Below are 25,984 nucleotides of genomic sequence, written 5' to 3'. Positions count from 1 at the left end.
TCAGGTAGGGGGCGAGTGAGGATGTACAAACCAGGAGGTGATGTGCCCTTACTGCAGGTTTCAGCAATTCGAGGTCCTCCCTCCGTGCTTCCTGCCTATCCCTAAATAACTTTGGACTGATCCACTTATATTGGTGTGTCTTAGGATCTTGTTGGTTTGAAATGGCCGAAATGATAGAAATAGAGATCCTCCAATTCAATTCAGAATGTAAGGCTGCTGGGACTGTATGAGAAAGAATAATTGTTATCAACGGGTATACAGATTGATCACGCTGTGCGTATGTCGCAAAATCCTCAGCATGCCATTTGTTGCTGGTACATTTTAAGTTTTGGCAAGGTGCCAACGAATGTATTTAATTTTAAATGAATGAGTATAGTTAGTAATAGCCAAGAGGGGGGCAGAAAGAGGGTTGAATCAGTGTTGCAATATACAAGCAGTATAAGTACTATCTTGAGAACAGGTATATAATAAAAGCCAGTTGGCGATGGGATATAACCCAAGAGAAAGTTAAAATGTATTCATTCATAATTTTTAATTCATACGTTGCAATTCTTTGAAGGATAAAGAGAATCCTCAATAATAAGAATCTTTGCGTATGGTATAATCCTACAACTGATCATAGTTTGTGGATTGAAAACACAATACATATCTGTCTGTTGCTTTATTGTCAATTAGATTGAGATCCCTCCTTACAGTGTTTTGCGATGCATTACAAATAATATTCTTCTTGTGTTTACAGCATATTCCTCCTGACAAAAGACTACAGGGGTCGGAAAATGCAGAGGTGATGATGATGAAGAATATTTATGAAGTGCGAATTGCATACCCAGAAACAAAGGTAACTGATTAGAATGCAAGATAAAGATAAATCTTTTGAAACCGATAACTTTCTAAAAGCTTATGGAACTTCTAATGACTTGTTTCAGACTTGTGCTGGACAGGAAGTCAATTACACAATTTTGGGACTAGAACAGAAAGCACACTGCCACCTTTCTTTTCCAAATCAAAGTGTAGGGCAATTAAACATAAGGCAAGCTCTGATCTCAAAGTCTGTCTAAGAGCATACTTATTTAATTTCTATGAAATACTAACTGGATCCATTTGATAGAAGGCTCGGTGACCTAGACAAGCAGATTTAAAACGTACTCTTTGACTTATCGGCAGTCAGTGTAGCTTTTCCATAGCGGCAGAAGCGAAATCATATTTTCTCCTTCCGGTTATTAACTTAGTGGCTCAATTCTGAACCCACTAAAGTCTGTTACGGAGTCTGCCAGGTCAGGAGGAGCTGCACAGGGAACCATCCCGATTAAATAACTCACAAGGGCCAGTGGGACCTGTCTGTGTTCCTTCTCGGTCGGGTCCGGAAAAGCTCCAGAGGGAGCCATCCATATTATACTAGCTCACAAGGGCCAATGAAGGACAAGTTACCTGCAGCAGCGCATTATCTGGTAGACATTCTATCTAGCCACAGATTCCTTATCTTAGAGTAATTCCTAGGCGTCCGACTGGACCCAGAACTTTTTGAGCAGTACCCCTGCACGTTGGAAGGTGGCGTTGTTCCACTCCTCACCGGAAGTGACATGAGCAGTACCAACAGGGGCGCAAATCCGGCACGCTGAGGTCAGTTACTTTTTCAACTTTCCATGCCATGAGCACGCAACCACGATAAGAACTGAGGCCCTGAAAAGGGTGTCCCTTACATTGCAATTGTTTCGCAGATCGGGAAGGACGCGAGGTTCGATAAGAAATCAGCAGCTAGACAGTCGTTATCAGATACAGAGTTACTGAATGTAAGTAACTTGTTCAATTGATAGAGAATTCTAGCCGCAGATTCCTTATCATAAAATAGGTACCCAAGCAGTACCTTCCCGGAGGTGGATTTGCTGAGCTAATTTCCAATCAAAAAGTCCTGCAGGACCAAACGTGGTAAGTGCCTGCTATGATGGACCTCACTGCTCAGACAGCAGTGTTTGGTAAACGTGTGCAAAGACGCCCATGTTGCTGTCTAAACTGATTTCCAGAGACACAAAATTCCCAAATTTCACAGATGCCAACTCTTTTTCAGATATTCATAAACATTGGGAGCAGGGACTGATAATCTAGGAACATCAAATTGTCAACAGCAGTGTTTTCCAAGAAACTGCTACACATTGCTCCTTTGGAGCACTCAATATTTTAAATGGTCTGATCTTTTGCCTATCCCTCTGGCCTTTTGGAAAGAGCTTCTTGTGATCACAGTAAAAGTGGTGCCTTGATCAGACAGCAAACCCCGATTTATCACCATATGCTCTCTTTTGGGCTACTAAAAGAACAAATTAACCTAAAATAGGACTTGATGTTGCATGATTAGTCAGTCAAAAAAAATTGCACCATGGATCAATGAGAAGTCTATCAAATTTCGTTCATTTTATAAACTAAGTAGAAAAGCAAGATAAGAAGCATCTGACCATCTATAGTGGCAGATAAAATTAAATATGATGAAAAATTAGAGGTTTTCTAGGTTACACTCACCATTATCGTAAGGGTCTACCTGTTCACAGACACTTCCTCTGCTGATGATCAAATGCTGGTTTTTAAAATACTGCTCCTGATTGAATTACTAGATGGCAGGAGCTTTCACTGCAGTGCCGCTACTAATTTATACTAAATATACTGCACACTATTTCTAAAAGATAACAACACTTTTCTCTTGCAAACGGTTCTGCACAGCTTAGTTCATATGCTGTATGATCAGGGTACCAAGATTTGCCTCAACTTTAAGAACATCTTCAGAGGAAGTAGCACATACCCAAAGTTGTTTTTGGAGTACAGATTACCTTACCCAGGCATGTGCTCTGAAATCTGAATCCAACACATAATGCTCACACAGAGTGTGTACTAACTTTATCTTAATTGCTTTAATCATTTCAGTAATGAAGAACGTAGCCCTAGAGAACACATAAGTTCCTTTAGAGGAGCATTAGTTAATGTGATTAAAAGGAGGAATGTTCTGATAATCGCTTCAGACAGCTTAAATGAATGGAGGGACAGCAGCACTATGAGAGACAGCTTTACCTCATTAAGGAGTAAAAACAAAATAGGAGGCATCAGCCTGATGACCAGAGGTTGATGAAACTTCATTTTGGAGGAATCCAAAAGTGAGGAAATACTCTTTCCTCCAATTCTGAGGTAATATGACAACACACATCTAAAAAGAGCACAAGAATATGGGGAACAAAAACACATAAGTAGAAAATGGGACAGGAATAATGGAAAAGAGTAATAAGAAGAGGTACAGTAAGGGTAAGAGTAAAGTTAATAAGGCATAGGAGTGGGGTAAAGGTACTATGGTGTAAGCAGGGTACAGTAACTCGGGTATACATGGGAAAGATGTACTAATGCAGGTAGAGATTTAAGGGTAGAGGAAGAGTTGGTGTTACTGGGGCACAGGTACTAGAAGAAACAGTAGTGTACAGGCAGGTGTAGCATCACTAGATTATAGGGGGTAGAGCTACTAGTACGTAGGCAGGAGAGGAAGTAGTAGAGCACAGTTAGCAATGAAGGTGCTGCAGTGTAGTCAGGGGTAAAGTTCCTAGCAAACAGGTAGAATGAATGAATGAATAGGGTAGTTTATTAGTCAATTAAAACCATAGACATTACAAAAGCCAGACAAACTAACATGTACCTAAAAAACGTATTATATATCAGCAGCAAAACCATTTCATTTCTTGATTAAAAGACAATTTCATTATTTGCTGCTTATCATAATTCTAATACCAAATAAAAATACCCGTATGCACAGTTTGGTATGGCACAAAAAAGACATATGAACCACAATGCCTACCTACAATCTAAAAGCAATTATCGACCATGGACCAACTTTTCCATTTCCTACTTAAAAAACAAGTACATAGTTTACTATCCAACCATTTGTAAATTTACAGATAAAGTACCAATGAATAAAATTAAGATGCGGTTAAACTGTCACTGTGTAGGTTGGAAAGGCTAACATAGAATAGCTGTGTATTACGCTGATGCTTACATTGCTTGACTGGATTGGGAGCAGCTCATGACAATTTCCCCAGGAGCCTGTTCCTACATGTCAATTTATACATTTGTGCAGAGGATCCAACCGAATGTCAATTTGCAGAAAAAGTGCCAATGTGCAAGATTATGATGCAGTTAAAATGCCAGTATGCGGACTGGAAAGAGGTACAAGAAAAACTGTGTGTTAGGCAAATGGTTATATAGCAACACAGGATAGGGAACAACTTGTGTCTTTTTCCCTAGCAGCCCATCCCAAACGTGTCGACGCACTCAAAGATAGCTTATCAGATCACTTTACCTGTATGGGGCAGATACATATGAAGTGTTGTAAAGTTTCAACCCCCTCATGACACAGGTGGCAACTCTTCTTCACCGGAGCAGCCTTTCCTCCATTTTGGATGGAAGTCTAGTGTGGGTATCTCACCAAGTCGTAGTGCCAGGAGTGTTTGTTTTACCTTCAAATGGTAGGGTGCTTCCAGAAGGATTGAATAAGATTTCAGTACCAAACACTAATGAAGACGCTTTGACAACCTTTATTTGTCTGTGGTCCAACTTTGCAGTTTAGTCAACTTATTTACATTTTTCTAAAGGCTTGCCCGGATATATTGGCGTTCCATAGGTCATCCAGTTCTAGCCTCACAATGCTGTTCTCCAAATATTTCTTTTAGGCTTCATTCCCTCGTTGGAGATTGATTTCAGTCCAAATTAGATTGGCCAGTGTCTTGTCAGTAGCTGTGTGCAGTTTGGGGCAGAGCTTTGCAGATGCTACAGGTCTGGCAAGTGACTGTGTCATTATTGAAAACTCTAACCAAACTTGCGCAGGCGAGGCAGATCTGGGTAGCCGAAAGGTTTGTTTATATGATCTTATCACAAGTTTGTCAAGAAGGCTGTCATTATCTCTGATCCATAGTAAAGGGTTGGTATACGTTTGGCCTTCATTACTGCTCCCAAAGGTTTCAGGTCTTGGCCTCGAATGGATCTTGCCAACCCTGAAAATGCATAATTGATTGCTTGGGCTTTCCCCTTGGTTGCCTTTCTCTGAGGTGCAAATGTGCCTATTGCATCTATTTTAACCCCTAAATATACGTAGGTAGATGCCTAAATCTATTGTATTACTACTAAGGTGCCATATGCAGGGTTTTTTTATTCGCTGATTAAAAGCAATCACATTTGGTGGTTTGCATTTACTTCCAAGCTATTTTTATCAGCATACATGCCAAGACAGTTGAGAAGCCTTTGAAGGCCTCTTGGTGTGTTACTGAGCAGTAGTAAGTCATAAGCGTAGAGGATGTTTGACAGTTGTTGCCCAGCTAAGCTCGGAGCATGCCCTGTCAGCCCCTCAAGCTCCGTTGAAAGATCTGCAATATATAAATTAAACAAAAGGGGTGCTAACATGCAGCCTTGCTTTAAGCTCATTGATGTTTGAACTTTTTTTGATACGTGGTGCAATCTCCAATCTTAATCTTAATCCACATGTCGGAGTATATTAATCTGATTGCTCTCAGGATGTTAGGTAGGAATTCTCTTCGCTGGAGTTTGGCCCACAACCTATTACGTTGAATACAGTCAAAGGCTGCCTTGAAATCAACAAAGCACATATAGAGCAATGTACCGGTTGCCTGAGCTCCATTCAATATTAGGCACAGGATCATGAGGTTGGTTATAGTGCCTTGACCCCTTATAAAACCGGTTTGATTTGGTGGGGGTCTCCCATTTTCATGCGCCCAGGATGCCAGATCGTGTAACAATAGAGTGTAAAAGTATTTAAGATCAACATCCATGAGTGCAGTTGGATGTTAATTGGTGGGTGAAGATGCCTTTTACCTTTAAAAATTAGATGGATTACTGAGCCCTTCCAGCTTTCGGGGATAACATGGTTTGCCAGAATGTTATTGAACAATGATGTCAAAAAGACTGCCCACCTAGATGTAGAATGTTTAAAGAGAGCCCGTGGTAGCCCATTTGGGCCTGGGGCACAGTCTGTCCGAGACTTTTTGGTGACTTTTTCAACCTCCTTTGAAGTGTATTTGCAGGGTGCCTAGTTGTCTTTGTGTGGCCAGTACGAGCTTGTTACGTCCAGAGAAATTCCCTTAAAATTTAGTTTTAGATGTTGAACCAACTCAGATTCACTAATATTTGCGTTATTTGCTGCTTCAGTACCTTTCTTGATGTTATTAATAAGTTTCCAAAATCTTTGAGTCTTTTTTTTTTTAGGCATGTAGCGACTGGGCCAACAGTTTTTCCTGTTTGGCTTTTGTACATTCAGATCTCTCATTGCGGAAATGTTTTGATAGTTCCGTATCTCATAGATTTTGAGGCAACTTCCCGAAGAGTTTGCCTACTTTATTTTTTATTCTTCAGATACAGAGTGGCATAACTATGATGTCACGATGCCCAAGAAGGGCTCCCTTATTCTGACTATTGTCTTTGTGGGTTTTGGTCAAATTATCTCTAAATATCTCCCATACTGCTATCAGGTTAGGGCTTGTTGGGGCCAGATCCTCAAGGCATGCCACAGCTTCCTCTGCTAAACTCTTGACTGTGCTAGAGGACCACTGAAGACGTTTCAGATTTCCTGTGCCAATCTCTCCCTGTAGCGTAGATGCCTCTTCACGTTTACCTATATGTGTATTTACCGTGATCACCTGGGGATTGTGATCGCTCTCCACGTGGTGCACTATGCTAAAATCGCGTACAAGGTTGTATAGGGGCAGTGACACAAGAGATTAGTCTAGTATGGAGACGGCGTTGCCCCTAACTCTTGTCCAGGCCGAGGGGGTGTCGCCTGGCTTCCGGCCATTCAGGACCAGTGGGCCCGTTAATTCACAGGCCTTTATTAGAACCTCTCCTATTTTATCGAGTGGCATTATTTGCACAGGAAGGGTTCCAACTGCAGCAGTGTGTTCCTCAGTTGGCTGATGGAACAAGTGAAGATTGGTCTCCTGTGACTAGCCAGTGCGACTTGTGATATGAATCTTTTAGTCGTAATAGGTGTGCTGCCTTTCTTTTTGCTGTGGGTTATTTTTTCTATGGATTAATGTATAGATTATCAAGAGTGATGGCTTCTTCAGGATTGTTAGCCCAGCCATCCATTTTCAGTGCCAGTATGCCTGGATCGTCCACTTGCAGCTATGCAGCCTTGACTTATAGATTAGTATTGATGTATATTGCCAGACCACCTTTCGCCCTTCCAAATGCACTACTTCTTTCGGCCAGTTTTGTATATTCTTTATAGCCGATGAGGGGAATGCTATCTGGAGCCAGGTTTCCTGGAACATTAATATGTCGAATGCTCCCAGGTATTGTACAACTGCTGGGTCAGTGATTTTTGTCTGCAAGCTGCCGACGTTTCAGGAGAAGATTGTCAAGCCACCCTGTTTGCTTGCAGGTGGCCATCCTACCATTCAGAAATTACTATTCCCAGCTCGTGAAAGTGCTGTAGGTAATCAACCCCACTTGTTTTGGTGCTCATCGTTTGTTACAGTTTGCTACAAGCCGGGTTCATTTTCTGTGGTTACCTTGATTATGACCTTTGTGTAATCCGGGATATCTTTATTAAGACCCGAAGATGAGGGCTCTCTGTTTGCGCCTCTTAAAACTGATGAGGTGGTCAATGAGTACTCGTCTGTGAGTGACCCCCTGCTGATAGTAGATAAAGGTTTCTGTCCACCTGATATGCTATTACCTCAACCCCCCAGGCTTTTAAATACTTTCTCTTCTCAAGGACCTGAGCCGGAAGGTCCGGTGTAGAAATGGTAACAAAGGTGGGATCTGTGTGCTGTTCCCCTCTTGCTGGCAAAAACGTGATTATTAAAATGATTATTGACTTGACACAATCTCGGCCCGGAAGGGTCTTAATCAGCTTAAAGACACTTAGACGGTTTAAGACATCCTGCATGTCTCTGGACTTAAACTCAGGGATCCATAGTTACCTCTGTCCAACATTACTTAGGCGTCTGGAGAATTCGCTGGATCCCAAATGATCTCTTCGTGTCGTTTGGTTCTGGTCACGATTGTGTTTTTTCACAGCAATTAATAAACTTCCTGCAGGCCCCGGTTGCCAATAGAGTTTGAGTTGCTTCTTCCCCCACGATCTGGTCTTGTCGGGGTCTAACTTGTATTCCTACTATTCCCCCGTCTGAAGGGCTGCATGTCACCGGATACATGCTGTGGTAGTGAGGTTTGCCCTTAGCTATTTTGCGAAAGTTGCAGTTTTATCGAATGCATTTTCACATACTGGGCCCGCCATGGTCCTTGCTGCATGCAACTCAACAGCGGTCTTCTTTGAGTGATCTGAATCTTCATTTTGTAATGTTGACGAGGTGGATACATTTACATCGTGCCCAGAATGGGTTTTATTCCTTCCCTTCCTTGCACATTTCCTTTTGAGTAAGTTGAGATGGACAAAAATTTAACCCAGGATAAATTTCATGTACTATCTTCAATGGGCTCTTTCTGGTGCCTAGCTGGGATTTCCTTATTTTGCTCCCTTATATCCAAACGATCTTGTCCTGCCATCTTTAGTGGGAGTTCTTCCTGTCCCTCCAGGGAGCCATCATAGTGACATTTAATTCCCATTTAATGTCATAGGAAGAGATATCTCGGGCCGGGCCTCTTTCACAAGACTATTTTTAAGTTCTCCCAGAATTACTTCCATGATTACCGGCAGTTGCACTAATTTATCTACCTTCTCCTTGCATGAACGGACCATAAAATCATTAAGGTGGCCAGTTTGAACCCTCGTAGTCAATGAATTTAGTTTCTCGAGTTTCTAGTCAATTGGTGACACAAAGATTACCATAGTATTAAGTAAGTCAACCTGAATGTCCATTTTGAAGAGTGAGGTCTCAGAGCCAGAATTGTTGCTTCCATTGAGTTAAATATGGCTGGCCACAACTTAGAGGATCTTTGGAGCACCTTAGAATGTCGTTGATGGGTCTGTTCACCCTTCTGGCCTGAGACCCCTCAAGCTACTCCCTACCTCAATCCCACAGCACGCGGGCTGCGAGTGGGCTATGGGTTACGGATTGCACCAACCCTGACCCCTCCCGATGCTCTGACTCCTCCGGTTAGGCTCTCGGACGGAGCTCTGGTGATGGGCGTTCAGCATTAGCATCTGACGTCACTGCCGCTTTTCTGTAAACAGGTAGAAATATTAAGTTAATAGCAGGAGCAGAGGTAGTGTTTAGGGAGTGTTTAGGTAGGCTAAGGAGCTCTAGTGCATAGACCGAGACAGATGTAAAATGTAAACAAGGCTCACTTATATTATGATAAGTTCCGGGTGGGAATGTGGTACAAACAAACCAACTACTTACCTTCAGTTATGCTCTTTCTGGTGAATACTCTAACCGTAGATTCTTCAACTTGTGAATATTCCTAGCGGCCAAATTGGATCTCAAAATTTATTTTAAGTGCGTCTGTGTGCTGGTAATTGGCCCCATGCAGCTCAGCACCAACATCATTTCGCTATGAAAGTGAAGAATAGGGATGCATAATAGCGCCACCCATGAAGGCGGACATCAACTTCTTTGGTTTGCTTGTTTGCACCTTCAGACGCGGAGCCCAATAGCAGATTGGAATAACCAGTGTGTAGATTTCTAAATTGAGACCTTTTTATATGGAAAATAAGGCCAGTGCACAGAATGGGGAGGTGGGAGGGCACTGAGGAAACTTTAGTTAGAATACCCACCAGAAAGAGTGCTAACACAGGTAAGCAACTTATTCTTCTAATGGATAGTTCTAACTGTATATTCATAAACATGAGAATAGATACCAAAGCAGTACCTTTCAAGGTGGTTGGCATGTGGAGTGACTTAGAGTAAAAACACCCCCAGGACCAACCAAGCTAAATATCCTTCCCGTCGGAACTGGCCATCAAGGCAATACTGCGTTGTGAACGTGTACACTGGTGCTCACATAGCTTCATTACAGATGTCAAGGCTAGAACTCAGCGTGCTTATGTAGTGGTAGCATCTGGTGAAATGAGCCTTCAGGTATTATGGAATCTACTTCTTATCAAATACGTAGAAGATCTTAATACAGAGAACTATCCATCAGGGAACGTTTTGCTTCTGCACCGCCTTTCACTTCTTATCTTCCATAGAACTCTGTTGGGCCTGGCCCTCTATGCAGGGTCACCCCAAACATTTTGCCTTCACTCTACTCCTACGCTTAACTTGTTTTTGTTGGCTTTTAGGACTCTGTGCATGTTACCATTGCTAACCAGTGCTTGTGCTCTCTTCCTAAATCATGGTTAATTTGGCATTTTAACAAATGTTCTCTCCCTATAACGTGGTAAAATTGGTGTACACCTTATTGGCATATTTAACTTACTTGTAAGTCCCTAATATATAATACCACATGGTCTGTGAATTAAATGTTATTAGCGGGACTGTAGCACTGACTATGCCACCCCCTAAAGTAGCTTTTTAAATCATGTCCCAGGCCTGCACCTGCAGCCTGCAGTGCAGTTTAAACTACCATTTCGACCTGGAAAAATAAACCTTTTGCCAAGCCTAAACATTCCTGATAATACTTACAAGTAATTTCTAAGGTAGGCCCTAAAAGCTCATATGGTAAAGTGCATTGTACTTAAAAAGTAGTACACCTCTTTACGTTTTACAGGTCCTGGCAGTAAAAAACTCCTTAAGTCATTTTTCACTGTGGTAAGGCCTTTTTCTCCCATTGACTAAGACTGGGTTACTTTAGTGCATTTAATAAGTGCCAACTTTGGACTAGAAGCAGATAGAGATATGCTGTTTACTCAATGTGAGTCCCTAGCTCATTGCACCATCAGGATTCAAGCAAGCCGGGCCGAAGATGGCTGAAATGCCAGAAACCGGTCCCCGGTAGCTTGTTTCCTTCCCAGTATAAGAACTGGCTTGGTAGTTTGGTCTGCCCTGTTCCCATGATGCACTGGGCCGGGGTCAGACTAATTTGCATATAGCCAAGTTCTGAGCTGGGATGGTGCAGTGAGCTAAAAAACGGTGATGGATCAAGCCCTGATCTTTGGACTGGGTAAGAGTGGTCTGCTTAATTCAGACACTCTGTTCATCACCACCCCCTTTTCTGAATCAACTTTGGACTAGAAGCAGATAGAGATATGCTGTTTACACTCAAATTAATTGTAATTGAAAAGCGTCTTTAATGGTGAAGTAGAACTTGAAGTTAAAATCTGAAAATGCAACTTTTAGAAAGTTGGCATTTTCTTGTCCTTGAACTGTGCCTTCTGTCAGAATCCTGGGTCACATGACTGAATGGCTCTGCTGTTGGGGTTTGTGTATTCCTTCCAGACACAGTGCCACAAAGGGGGCTTAGGGGTGCACTGGATGAGCCATCCTGGCAGGATGACTGGGAAGGAGTACTCCCACAAAAATGTTGGTATCAGGTATAAATATTGGACCTAATGAGCCACTCATCGTACCACTCCAGGACCTGTGGAGATTACAAAAGAAGGATGCCCCGCTGTCTTCAAAGAAAGCCTGGACCTGCATACCTTCATCCCAGGATACATTGACTCAAAATTATGTCTCACTGTTTTGTGAGAAGGTACCAGATGGTTAAGCACACGTTAATTTTGTTACTTTTGTGGTTTAACTCGACAAGGATTGCGACTGTTGCCTGAGTGGGGTTTCAACCTGCCTCAAATAACCCAAATTCTTACAAACCCTACAAAGAGCTTATCGTCCACTCAAAGTTTTGTAGAAAGATTGATGAAAAACCTTAGCACTCTCTTGTGGTCCGAACAGTAGAGTCTTTTGTTCTCTTTCTAGAGATATGGGGGAGCAAAGAAGTTCGGAAGAGTGATGACTTCTTTGACGTGAAAACATGTCACCATCTTTAGCAGGTACACTGCTCAAGTCTGTAACACCAGTTTCTCTAACAAAAATAACCCCCATAAAGTGGTACAAGGTGGTTGGGCCTGAAGCTCACTCACATAGCATGCCGAGTTTATTGCAACCAGAAAAAAAACCTTTTTAATGGGAGGAGGCCCAATGGACAACTGTGCATTGGCTCGAATGGGGTATACCATGAGCAAAGTGAGGGCCAAATTCTAGTCATCACAAAGGGCTTTAGAGGAAGTATATGTTTCGAACATTTATGATAACACATTACAACAAGTGAGTTGAACATGGAGGGTTGATCCAGCAAACGTAAAAACACCGTAATGGGCAACAAATAACCTTTAACTTGCCCACAGGAAGTTCTTGCTGGGACAAAGAAAAAAGATATCAATACATATGACAGATTGGAATGCCACTGATCAATCTGATAGGCACCCCAACAAGCCACAAACATATCTCAGGATACACCAATTTCATGGGTGGACGCAGGTCTACCAGAATCACAACAACTTCAGGAGGAAAGCGAAAGGAGACCAACTACTGGTGCTTCATCTCCAAGCATGCATGTGCAGATTACATCAGCACGATGCAAGACCCTGCCCTGATGCCCCAACAGAAAAACCTCAAGAGACGGCAGACTGGTTGAAGGACAGATGCTTAGGTCCAAAGATTCCAGGTATCACACTCTCCTGGCCTAATCTGAAGCCACTAGGATGACTTGGACCTGGTCCCTCCTGATCTTTTCCAGAACACAGGGCAGGATAGACAGTCAGGGGAAAGCATACATGAGTCCCATGTTCTATAGCATTAGGAGTACGTCATAACAGAGCCTTCCTGGAAACTCCAAAGCACCAAAAAACAAGTTATTTTCCTTGGGTAATGCCTTATATTGCTTAACCGTGGCAGCAATTCTGCTGCGGTTTAGGGTAGTGGGAGGGGCCACGTCGGCCAACAGACGTGCGCAGCACTACGGAGGTAGTGTGCGCGACAGCCGTTGGCCAATGCAAGCAGCGAAGGGCGTAAGGTAGAGACTCGATCTAGCTGCAGATTCGTTACCATAGAATTATCCCCAGGTGTCACACTGCGCCCGGACATTTTTTGTGAGCAGAAATCTTGCGCGCTAGTAGATGGCATTGTTCAGCTATGCGTGGCATTGCTGGAAGTGAGGGGCACCCCAAAACACTGACGTCAGTTTCTGTTTATGACTTTCCACAAGAGCGGGAGCCAGGAAGAATACGGACAACTGGTGTAGAAAACTAGGGCACTGAAAAGGGAACAACCCTGTCCCTAGAAATCAGTACACATAGCAGGGAGGACGGGTGAGTCGGTAAGGAATCTGTAGATAGTCTCTATTAGATAAGGTGTTACAAACGCTAACTTGTTCATCTGATGAGCCTTCTAGCCACAGATTCCTTACCTTAAAATACCTTAAAATAGATACCCAAGCAATACCGCCCTGGAGGTGGGTCTGCAAAACAGTTTCAAACTAAAAAGTCCTGCAAACCCAAATGAGCAAAATGCCTATCCCTGCGAATCTGACTGTCCAAACATTGTGAAGATGGTGTATATCGAAAAGGAAGGTATTATTCACTCTAATATCATATCCTTTTTCGAGGCTCAAATGAAGAAGATTTGTAACTTAAGCTCCACATCTTCTGAACCCCTCACGTATAAACAAGATAGGTCTTATATGATAATTTTAAAACAGGCAATTAACCATCTTGTTCGAAAACAGCATATACATTATCTCCTTGGTCGACACCCCGATACCAATTCCCGAAAAGGAATGGGTGGATTATATCTCTCTATTATATAGTAATAATAGTTCAGTTCCTCCTGTGTTGTCTGATGAGATTAAACCTGCATTTGCTGTCTTTTCTGAATTTGGTCCTCCACCAGGAAAGGAATTGATAAAGTACATAAAGCTTGCTAGAACGTCCGGCGCACAAGGGCCGGATGGTATCCCAATTGCACAAACAAAACTGAGCCAGAAGCATGGGGTGATTTTTTAGAGCCACTTTTTAAATATTGCTTCTTTATGAATAAAATCCCCCCCCTCTTGGAAGGGGAGCATCATAGTCCCTCTGTATAAAAAAGGACCAAAAACGGTGCCAACTAGTTTTAGGCAGATTGCTCTCCTGGATGCCTCCGGCAAATTATTTGCAAAAAGCATATTATGCCATTTACAACAATGGGTCTATGATCAGGATATCCTTCCACCGGAACAAGCCGGTTTTAGAAAGAACCATGGCACCTTAGTTAATATAGCGGTTGTTCAGACAATTGTGGAGAAATAGGTTTTCTCCCAAGGAATGCCAGTTTATACAGCCTTTATTGATTTCTCCACGGTGTTTGACAAGGTGGACCGCCAGACCTTGTGGAGAAAACATCTCATTCGGCATTCCAAATCATCTTCTGGGTCTGATCATGGAATTGCATACTGACACCTGGTGCCAGGTTCTAATGGGAGGCTCGCGGGGGTTAACATGCAAAATCAGAACCCATAATGGGCTTAAGCAGGGTTGTCTATTAGCACCACTTTTATTTTCACTGTACATCACTGATCTCCCTGGCGCTTTGAACTTGGCGAGAGGGGATGCCCCCAAAATTGGTTGAATGTCAGTTGGGTCTTTATTGTATGCAGACAATGTTGCCATATTCGATTTAACATCTATTGGCCTGCAACACCGTCTGGAGGTTTTAAACAAATATGCAGAGGTCCATTTTTTAAAAATTAACATCGCAAAAAGCAAGATCTGGGTTTTTCGTAAGAAGGGGCTCAGAATAAAAAGATGTTTAAGATGGATGCTCGGTTCTGAAAAAATGGAATTAGTTGATTCATATGTGTACTTAAGTAAAGTTTTTTCTAAAACAGGTCGAGACTTAGAACATACTAAACATTGTGTTAGTAAAGCCGTCTCCCAGGCAAGTGCATTAAATAGATTCTATAAAACCTGCGGGAGATGCCATTTTAGCCATGTCTTATCTGTTTTTAAGGTTAAAATCCCACCCTCATTAATATATGCTGCTTAGGTGGTGGACATGAATCATTGGCATATGTTTGATAAGGTAGAAGGACGAATTATGCGCCAAATCTGTAACTTAAATTCTTTGGCTGCTCCACATGTTTTGCGCCTCGAATTTGGATTAGTCTCGTCCTTTATTCTAGCGCTGGCCGCAGTTCTTAGGTGGGGTAACTCTCTCTTCTTGGGGGAAGAGGGTACTCTTAGGGCTGCCCTGAGAATAGAAATCTTTTGCAATCTAAAAGTTCAATCCACGTTTTTTAGGTCCTTTTTATGTGCAATTGACAGTTTTGGTCTTAGTTTAACTCCTGCTTCTCCAATGTCTAAATCTGGTCTGAAACAGTTCTTAAAGAAATTTAGATCTCCGATCAGTTTAGCCAACGACATTTACTTTAAGTAAATCCAGGCCCAGTAGCGTGGCAGTCAGTGGGAGTACATTGGGGAATAAACCACAGCCTTATTTAACTTGGAATATCCCTCATGGGATTAGAAGGCTGATACACCTACTGAGATTTAACATGCTGCCCTTAGGAGACGTCACTGGTATCTGGGATAAAACACCTAGAGAGAAGAGAATTTGTGAACTGTGCCAGTTGCAAATTCAAGATCTTAATCATGTCTTATTTGTATGCTCAAAACTGCAAAGTGCCAGGCGAGTGTTTTTAAAACCAGTATATATCAAATTTAATATTCACTCTGCTCAGGACGCACGTTCTCTGGTTTTGTCACCCCCGAATGAAATGGTTTGTTTTAAGATATACCAATTTTTTAGAACATTTTTGCCTATTTATTAGAATCTTGTCTAACAGTAATACTCTGGTTTCGATTTAATATCAACTGGTTGGCTATTTAATTGTTCCATGTATCCATTGCATCGTTTGCACATTACTTAGTATGTATATAAGAAATTTTATTGGCCGGTTATGTGATTGTTTTACGTATTATAGCACTATTTGCACATTACGTTTGATATCATGTTATAGTAATGTATAATGAAGGAAATTTGTACTGTATGCAATGTTTTTTTATTTTTTATTTGTTAGTGTGTTTTTGTGGACCTCCATAGGAGTTCCAAAACAAATAAATAAATTGTGATTGTGACTGTCCAAGCAGTAGTGCTTGGTAAACAGGCGTAGAGATACCCATGTTGCTGCCTGGGGCATGTCCAGAGACTGGAACTCCGCGTGCTAATGTAGCGGTCGCAGCCTTGGTTCTGGTGGAATGAGCATGCAAGCCCTCTGAGGGTTGCTTCTTGGTCAGTGCAAGTGTCTGTCAGCAGCTGGTCCAGGACCCTACCCATTCTGTTTGTTGCAGTAGCACATGGCTTGGGGTCTTCCACTGACCCAATCGCAGTTTGCTAATCACCACTTTTGCAGTTCCCTCTGAGATCCGGACCAATTTGGTGAGATTTCCGTGATGCTACACCCACTGGAACTTCAGGTCCCACTCCAAAGCCCAAATATGCCAGCAGGCATGTGTCACAAGCAGGATGCAGGAAGCCATGAGGCACAGCAGCCTCAGAGTCAGTCTCACCGAAATCCAGGATAGAGGTTGAAACATCTGTATCATAGACTCAATATCCTGGTATCCTGGACTCGTTGTTCGGAATGATAGGCCTGAAACTGCACTGTGTCCAGAACAGTTCGATGAAAGAGAGCATCTGAGAGGGAGTCAGGTGTGACTTTGGCATGCTGATAGTGAATGCAGAAGACCTGCCCTAGTCTGGAGTTGGGAAAAGACAGCCAGGGGTGAGTCCGCTTCAATAGCCAGTCTTCGAGATAGGGGAAGACAGCCACCCCTGATCTCCACAGATGAGCTACAACCACCGCCTTCACCTTGGTGACCACCCGAGGGGTTATGGTGAGGCCAAAAGACAGCACGGTGAACTGAAAGTAATTGCCTGTGAGCAGGCAAGCCGGGAATGCGGGAGTAGGTGTCCTGCAAGTCCAATGCTAGCATCCAGTGTCTCAGGTCCAGGGAAGACAGGGCTTGAGTGAGCAAGAGCATTTTGAACTTCTTGAGGAAGAAACTGAGAAGACACAGGATGAAGGCCTCCGCTGTTCTTGGGCACCAGAAAGTAGCGGGAATAGCAACTACGACTTACTTCAGGCATCAGCACCTTCTCTATGGCTCACTTGGCCAAGAGAGCCATCACTTCCTGGCAGAACAAGGTAAGATGGTCCTCAGTCAGCTTGTCGCAAGTGGGTGCCGTGGGTGGAAGGGTAGTCACGAAGGGAAGGGACTAGACCCTTCGGACAATTTGAAGAACCCATTGGTCTGATGTTATAGACCTCCAGTGGGGCAGGTGGTGGCATATACTGGGTGCTAAGAGAGCAAATTAAAGGGGTGGGAGGCTGCGGCTACTAAGAAGGTGGCAGGCATGACCTCTGGCCTCCCTAACGCATGGGGTCTGTGTGTACCACATCCTCGGCCATGCAGAGACTGGGAAACTTACGAACGGTGGTGGCTGGGACATGGCCGTATCCCTGCTTTCCTTGAAGCACTTCAGTGCTGAGTCTGCCTTCTCTCTGAAACGACAGGAGCCAACAAAGGACATGTGCATAAGTGAGGCTTGGACATCCCCTGAAAAACCAGCTTGGTACAGTAAGGCAACCATTGATGAAACTGCTCTGCCTAGCAAGTCTGTGGCATCCAGTCTATAGCCGATCGTGAACTTCGCTGCATCTCTCCCATCAGCATTAGCTTGGGAAAATATGGCCCAAGCCTCCTCTGGGACCGTTGGCAGCCCCTGTGCAATCGAATCCCATAGGGCATGGAAGTAATGGCCCAAAAGTCATGCAGTGTTCACGGACCACAGTGCCAGGCTGGTGGAAGAAAACATTTTCTTACCCAAGGTGTCCAGCCTATGGATTCCCTATCAGGTGGAACGGTAGGGAATGTACCAGGATTCATGTGCGAGGTTGAGGCTTGAATGACCAAGCTCTTGGTGGTTGGGTGTTGTGTGAACTTGGAGTCCCCTGAAGCGGGCGATGGTGGTGGACAACAGTCCTGTTCACAGAAGCCCCTGTAATGGGCATGGACCAGTTCTCAAGCAGGATGTCTGCAAGGATTTCATTAAAAGTGGTTCCGACGGAGTCACTCCCGGCTGAAGCACCTCTGTCAGGACATTGGCCTTGACTGCCCCCCAGGGCAACTTTAAGTCTAGGACCTCAGCCGCCCTTCTTACCATCATATCAAATGATGTTTCTTCCCCCGTAGCCACAGTGGGGTGAGAAAGCATGACAGTATCTGGGGAAGTGTACAATTGACTAGCTCTGCCAATTCCTCACACTAGTTCATGTTGGGGACTAGAGGCTGTTATTTTTCAGAGCCAGCGACCCCTCCTAATCCACCTGAGTCTCACGCATTAGGAATGAGGCTCAAGCTTCGACCTGTGAAGCTCGGTTCAAGGCAGCAGCAGAGTCACGTCGGACGACACCCTCCTCTGTGTCGGAGTCAGGGATATAAATGGGGATGGAGCGGCCGTGAGGCTGGGAGTCTCAACATCTGAACCCTGCGCCGGGGAAGATAGTAGAGGTTCCGGTCCAGATCCATCTGTGTATCCAAGTGGCCAGACTAGCGTCGAAGGCAGACCCGCCGGTGGGGAACCAGTAGAGGCCACTCATGAACCCTTGGGGCCCAAAAGTGCGCCAACAGGGATGGGCTTCCCAAATACGAGGTGCATTGCCTCACATAACTCATGGAGTTGGGCAGGGATCACTCCAACTCCTGGAAACTCTGGGAGGCAGAGAGCTGGCCTAAGCGCAGGCTCAACTGCGAGACAGGCCTCAAATTACTATGCTTCCTCGTCTCGTCGGAAGACCGTGATGGATGGGGCACAGTCGAAGACCTCTTGAACTTCTTGTCCTTTTTCTTGTGGGACTTACCCGAACGACTTTGCATCCGATGAAGATCTTGTGTGCTGCAATCATCCCAGGATCTTCCTCTCGACTGGGATCGAGACTGTTGCGGCAAGGAGCTTGAGGGACTGCTTCCTAAGGCTTTGAGGTGCATGGCACGGCAGTCGGGCAGGTCTACATGTTTTGGTCGCGCTCCAGGCACTCAAGGCAAACAAGATGTGGGTCTGTCACTGATATCTGTGAGTGACAGGAGCAGCAGAGCTTGAAGCCAGCCTTCCTAGTAGACATCCCTGTCACACCAGGAGATTTCTCAAGAAAAGTTGAAAAATGCTCAGTCAAAAACTGACTGGGGGTAGCTCTCTCCGAATCTAGTTTGAAAGGCACGGAGAGAAAAGAACTGACATTAGCCCACTGAGGTGGTGCCCATTTAGGCACCGTGCACATCGCCACGTGGAGCCAAACGATACCACCTACAGGTGCGCAGGGGTACAGTTCACAAAAACGTTTACGGATCCAGTCTGACAGCTAGGGATAATTCCAAGATAAGGAATTTGCGGCTAGAAGTCTCTATCAGATATGACACTGCACATTCTCGGCGGTGGCAAAGAGATCAAACTAGGGTTCTCTCCACAGCTGAAAGAAAACCTGCGCCACCCTCGTGGTAAATGCTATTGTTATCCGCTAGGCGTCGGCAGCTGAGCTCGTCTGAGATTAAAGATCCCGCCAGGTGGCGTGCAGGCAGGAAAACACCCGTACAGCACAACCAGCTTCAGAGGTGCAGGACACACAACCCTTGTATGCTCTGCTTGTTGCAGTACTATATGGCAGTGGAACCTGAACCAGCGTGCCAGCCGGAATTTCCTGCAGCTCTGACAGATTTATAAGGAGTGACTCCACTGGAGACCAGATTTCTCTGATCTCCACCTTACCCAGATGGATTACCCATCCCAGTCCCATCTACCCACATTTCTGTCACCACTGATCACTCTGGGTGGGGACAGGGAGACAGAAGTGCTGCTGGTCCAATTGCGGTTGAGCAACCACTGCATGTCTTTTGCAGCCCTCTATAAAATCTGTATGGAATTAGTTTGTTTCCCCTGATGATTCTTTGTCCAAGTCAGATTATAAAATGCCACTAGACACTTCATTGCCCAGTGATGTAGAGATTCAATAAACCTTTAACAAATCACACAAACATGCTGGGGTTCTCATGCAAAAGCGTTCTGCAGTATCCGTTTCCTAAAAAGTGATGTAGATCACTTAAGATAGTAATAACTGCCTTTCCTACTAAGCTATATCGATCGGTCCAAATAAAAGTCTCTCGTACATTGTGTGAAGGGGATAAACTGAATAGTTAACAGTCACTACATGTGAAGCTTACCTTTTCACCCGGCTGCAAATCGCCAACAGGAATATCTGTGAGGAGCGCAGGATGGGAATCATCACACATTTCTGTCCCAATTAGAGTTACATGAGTTTTCTGAGTCAAATTAGCATCTTGTCCTGCAAACAGGACACAAACAAGAAAAAGACTTACAAAAGAACAGTGACTAGACAACAATTTCACCAGCCTTAAGCAAAAATTAAAACTTCTATTTAAGCGAGAAGCATGATCAACAACATGTCTTCAACTGCCCTTATTTTAACTCTTTTTGAAGCCCCCTTTTTCTGTACCTCCAAGCCCGATTTACTCTCAATATTCATGCACTTTCTGATGTCTTCCTCCTTACAAACTATACATAAGTCTGGCTCATCTATGGTTTGTCTGCTGCATCATCCTGTTACTTGACTGACCCTCCTGCATATATGTTTTTTTTGTTTGCTGGACCTTGAATATGGGCTTCTGGAATCTGTTTTTGAACTACACACAATAAACATTGAGTACAAACATGACAATATACCCAAGTAAAAGTTTATCAGGCTAAACACATTTACACTGTATGTGTATATATATTCACGTATATCAGTTAAGTATAAAGGAGAACATGGTGGTCAGATACTCCCTTTAATTAAGGCAAATGTGTTAATGTTGAGAAATGTTCTGCAACGTGTGGGTGAATAGCCATAAATATATAGGCAGGTTTGAAGTGTATCCATGAATTTTAAAATACTTCAAGAGGCAGTGTGCAGAGCACACCTTTTTCAATAAAATTAAGTACAGTAGGATGCTGGCTTTCTATGTAGTGTACCAAAACACGGTACACTATGCAGAAAGTCCAGGAAACTCTCAATGGCTTACAGGGGCTTGCTTTAACAATCCCAAGAGTGTTGAGCATTCGTTGAACACACACAGTCAATAAATGAGGCACACACTCAATAAGAAATCCCAGGCCAATTTGGAAAAAGAACAGAATATTTTATATAGTATTTAGACACCAGATCTTCAGGATCAGGTAAGTACTTTAGTTCATCATCATTTTTACACTGTAAAACAGTTGAACAGCAAAGTTGTCAGATTTGAAGCATGAGCCTCAAACGCAGTAATGGTATCCTCCGGAAGGAAAAGACATCTACTGCACACATATATTTGCAAATGGCTGTAAAGGGTAGTGTTCAGAACTAAAGGTGCCTGGGGACCAAGGTCTAAAGTACCACTAGCAGTTTGGATTTACCTTCCCTACTGTGTTCAGGTGCAGAGGTGCTGGTCACTATGATAGCCTTTAGCACGGTTACCTGTCAAAGTTCAAAGTGAGATGTCAAAACAACAGAGCCAGTACAGTGGGAATTGGGGACAAGTCCAACGGAACCCAAAGGTGAGTTTAGTTTGTGTGGACTCCTAGGACAAGCAGACACAGGCAGAATAGCTGTATTTGGGCTGTAGGGTTCGGGTGCAGAGGTATTGCCTGGTGGGACACATTAGCAATGGAAGCGGTCATAGTTCTTGATGCACCTGCAGAAGAAGGAAAAGAAGCACAGGAAGGCCTCTCTTGGTGTGGAGCTCGCCTCACTCAAAGTCCCTCAAGGTGCTGGTAAGTCTTTGTAGCGGTGCTGTCCGAACTGGACATAAACGAGCCTTGGTGGGCGCAAGTGCCCCAGTAGTCAGGATATTGGTGCAGGGCGGCTCCTAGGGGGTTTAGCGACTTGAAACATGCCAGAGAGATGGGCCTGACCTCCTACAACCTTGGGGGCCTCCTCCTGTAGCGCAGTTCCTTTAGTGGGCCCGATGGTTGCAGAGAATTGGCTCCTCCACCTCAAGGGTGAGGCTGCTTGGTTGTTGAAGTTGGTGGACAGTCCTCCACAGCTTTGGGAGGAGTTCAGCTTTTGGACGAGTCGGGTCGGTGCAACTGTTGAGGTTCCAACAGCAAAGCAGGGTTTAGCACCAAGTAAAAGGTGAACCTCAGTTCTCACGGTGACTGCTCTTCTTCATCCTTCCTTTGGTTCCCAGTAGATGAATCTTGATACCTGGTGCCGGGGGAACCCATAAATATTTAATATAGGGGCGTAAGTGAGGGAGTATAGGGTAGTGACCAATGGACTACTTACCTCTAGGGTGACTACACCCCCCATATGACCACTTTCTGGGGAAAGTGGGCATAAACCTGACAGAGTTCCTAGTTTCACTAAATCCAAGATGATGAAAACATCTTTCGTTGTTCACTTCAGGGAGCCCACCTTAGGGGTGTGAATAGCCAGTAAGTGAACACACCTTCCGACTATCTAATTTTCTCACCTGCAATGGTGCAAAATGAGCCCCAGGACACGGGGTGCCTTTCCCAGGTCTGGGGGGGAAGATGGCTTTTGCATATCAAAAGCAGTAGAGGCTTTGAAGCCTCGGACCTTGATATGCTAAATTTGCTAGCTATCCTCCTCCAGACAGGCATTGTTTCTGATCCCTGACACCGTGGGCTCTCATCTTCAGGGGGTCGGAAACTTGTCTATAGTGGTGGGCTAGGAGATACCAGTGAGCCAGCACACTAAGAGACTAGTAGGATTCAGAGGGCACCTTCAAGGTGCCCTTTGGGTGCATGTCATAATAACTCCATTACTTAATTGGATTATTAGAGTGCCCGTAAAAGAGATTACTTAATTGGATTATTAGAGTGCAATACCACCAACCATTCATAATAACTCCAGTACTGACATCAGTACAGATTTATTAACCGTTCCGTCACGCCCCTCGGGTGGGCTGAGCTCATGACGGAACCGTTCCGTCACAAGCACAGCTCACCCGCGAGCCGTGATGGAACGGTTCTGTCAACCGCGCAGGTGAGCCGCGCGCCCCCCGCGATCGTTAGCGCTGCGGTGGAATAGCCGCCGCAGCGAAGGTGTTAAGATGAAGTGTTTGATACCAAACACCATTATTTTCAGTGAAGCTATTATGCAGCTGGGTAACTCATAATGACCAGTGCCCAGTACATATGCTTAACATGGCTTCCTGGCCACTTTCAATATCGAGGCGATGGAACCAGACATCACAGGGGCATATCTGTTCATGTTGATATGTCCTCAGATACAATATATTGCATCCTGCCTTAGGGCTCTAAGGCCTGCTGTAGGGGTGACTTAAATATAGTATATGCAGTGAACCTTGGCATGGAACACAGTAAGTGTGCCATGTCGTTTTTTCCAAATGGTTTGCACCATCTCACGCATCTTGTAACGGTAGTCTGCATGCCGTTTGTGTGTGGGTCAATTTGGGAGGCTTAATACATGCTTTAGTCATTTGGGACCCTCTTTAGTACCCATGCCTTAAGTACCAGGGGTACCACTTACTACGGACTTGCAGGGCTGCTAAAGTCCTTGCCAACTGGGTTATAATTAGATAGTTACCTTGTTTAAAGGGGAAGAGCACTGGCACTGGGGGTCTTGTTAGAAGGGACCTAGTGTACTTTCAGTCAAAAATCAGTACTAGGGCGAAATGTGTGGTGCCAATGTCACAAAGAGGCACTTTCTACAAGTTCAGTGCTTCAACAGGCACCTACACTCTCTGGATTCAACATATTCGTGGACTGGCTTCAAACCTCTACATTTACTATCTTTAAATCCAACAATATGCTCCCAACAACACGAATGCAAAACTGACATTACAGCACTACATGCACACACAGATTATCAGTCTCTTCACACTCAAGCCACAAAATAGTATTAACATTGACAAAATGCAGTTTGCATTAAAAAAAAATCCATTTAAAAAGCGAGCAATTGCCTCTTACGCCCATTTGGAACCCAGGGCTCATCTTTGTCCAACTCTACATCTAGCTTTCCAATTGCCTATCAAATTGACGTTTCCTATTTCGTTTCCAACTGCTGATCAACATCACAGCCTTTAATACTACCCAATGTTCCACCATCATTATTTCAAATACATCTCACTTATAGGTTTCATTAATATCCCCGTGAAGTGACAGGACAGAAGTGCCAATCACTATGCCCACAACCTTAATTGGACTAATAATTGAAACTAGCAGCTTTAATCCTGGAACACTTACCCGAGTTAATGGTGCCTTCCTTGACTGCACCTACTCACATAATTCACAGGAATTGCAACTCCCTTGCTGCATCACTACATCTACCATTGTACTTGCCCAACTCTTTACTTCATTACACTTGTGAGCCACCATGACGAGCCTGCTCCTTAAGTCACCAAAAGTATCAACTGTACAATTCTCAACAATTTGCAATTCACCATATAACACATCCCTCATTTTCCAAAGCTCCCTCAACTGTTTCTCAACATCCAATTTCCTTAGTCACCACTGTACAACATGCTTTTTCACCTCATGCATTATTCTTACACAAGAATCCATTACTACTGATTCCCCTACACTTATGGCACAGAGATTACATTTCTCCATGACCAATCTCAGTATTAGTCTCAATTGCGAAACACAACAAGCTGTTTGCAGTCACATACAATATACTTGGAATAAAGATTAAGAAACTGAACTGCATCACAAATTTTTTTTGGGCTATCGTGGGAGCAGCACTACTGAACCCTTTAATAGTGCACACAATTACCAGTGGTTTCTGGACATTGCTAACCACAAACCAAATTTCACTATAATTAGATTTGAAATGCTGGATTGGCCATCAGCAAAGAAGAGCTGCTCTCTTCACACCTGACCAGCAAAAATGTGCTCTAGAATCAAATGCAAAGACCATGACCACCTCTTGACCATCCTCAAATCGCAGCCAGTACGTATACACTTCAAAGCAAAAGAGGAAGGTCCAGAGGTCCTGGACCTGGATATTAATTCCTATTATGATAGAGAAACTGTGCTCAAGGCTCTGGACCTTTCCAGCCTCAAATTGTTTCTCTAAAAAAAGTGAATTTATTGCACAAGGAAATGACAAAGTGGCTGATGCCAATAAAATTACTACTTCTACTCAAATCACTGATGATTATTGTCTTGTGCCACAAAAATTGAATTATCCTATAGGCTGAACCTGATTACGAGGAAAAGAAAAACAAATGCTCACATCCCCACCAGTATCTTTACACTTATATCCATTGTTAGAAGAAACTTTCTTTTGGCATCAAACCATGCCAGTTTAGTGGCACTAGACATTTTAAATGCCACATTGTGCTTCTGAGGGTTTGATATTTGAGTAGATGGAGATTTGCAAACTCTCAATACATTCTCTGAACTTCGAATAAAAGTGCGCTAAATCAAGGGAAGATTATAATTAATTTTTGTCAAAAACCTTGAGCACCTTTAAACAAGGTTCACAATAATAAATGTGAACTTAATGCTATATTTGCCAATTATAAATCCGAACAGAGGCATTGTACTTTCAAACAGCACTTTTCTTTTTAGTTATTTAACTTGATCACACTTTCTTTTCAATCCTGCTCACCACTACAATTAAAAATGTGTCATCTTTGAAGAAGGATATTCTTTCATATGGCTAAAGAAAAGGTGTGCATACACTTTTTAGTACTTCTTACTAATGCCAGACCGAACTGCATCCTTTTAAATCTCTATATATCCCTACCGGTTTGTCAAAAAAGCTATGGGCTACAATGCTAGAATCAGGAGGCAGGTTTGTTTATGACAAGCCGAGGATATGTTTTTTAAACTGAGAATGATGACTTCCCTGGCAATAGCCACAGAAGTAGTGACAGCTCAACTAGGAAAGTGTTATGGGCTAAAAACATTCTCCTTAGAATTCCAGAGATCCAGCAAGGGAGCTTGACATATTTAAGAAGGGTTCGGGGAGGCGGGGTTATCCAAAGCCAATTTTGAAAAAATAGGACCAAATGGTGCATTTTAAATATAAACATAATTCA

At 43.6% G+C, this 25,984-nt stretch overlaps 1 protein-coding gene across 2 annotated transcripts in view; it reads right to left on the bottom strand.

Annotated features, from left to right (window-relative positions):
• Window positions 1–25,984, bottom strand: part of TRAPPC11 (trafficking protein particle complex subunit 11) — a 461,933-nt gene that overhangs the window by 201,465 nt on the left and 234,484 nt on the right. For both annotated transcript variants that reach the window (XM_086962470.1, XM_086962471.1), the window contains exon 22: window positions 20,135–20,256. In XM_086962470.1, coding sequence (XP_086818596.1) covers window positions 20,135–20,256 — 122 coding nt within the window. The remainder of the gene's footprint in view (window positions 1–20,134; window positions 20,257–25,984) is intronic.

Source organism: Lissotriton vulgaris, chromosome 3_1 (genome assembly GCF_964263255.1).
Source record: "Lissotriton vulgaris chromosome 3_1, aLisVul1.2, whole genome shotgun sequence".
Classification (NCBI taxonomy): domain Eukaryota; kingdom Metazoa; phylum Chordata; class Amphibia; order Caudata; family Salamandridae; genus Lissotriton; species Lissotriton vulgaris.
The sequence above is the reverse complement of the archived record's forward strand: the minus strand, read 5'-3'. Positions and strand labels throughout refer to the sequence as shown.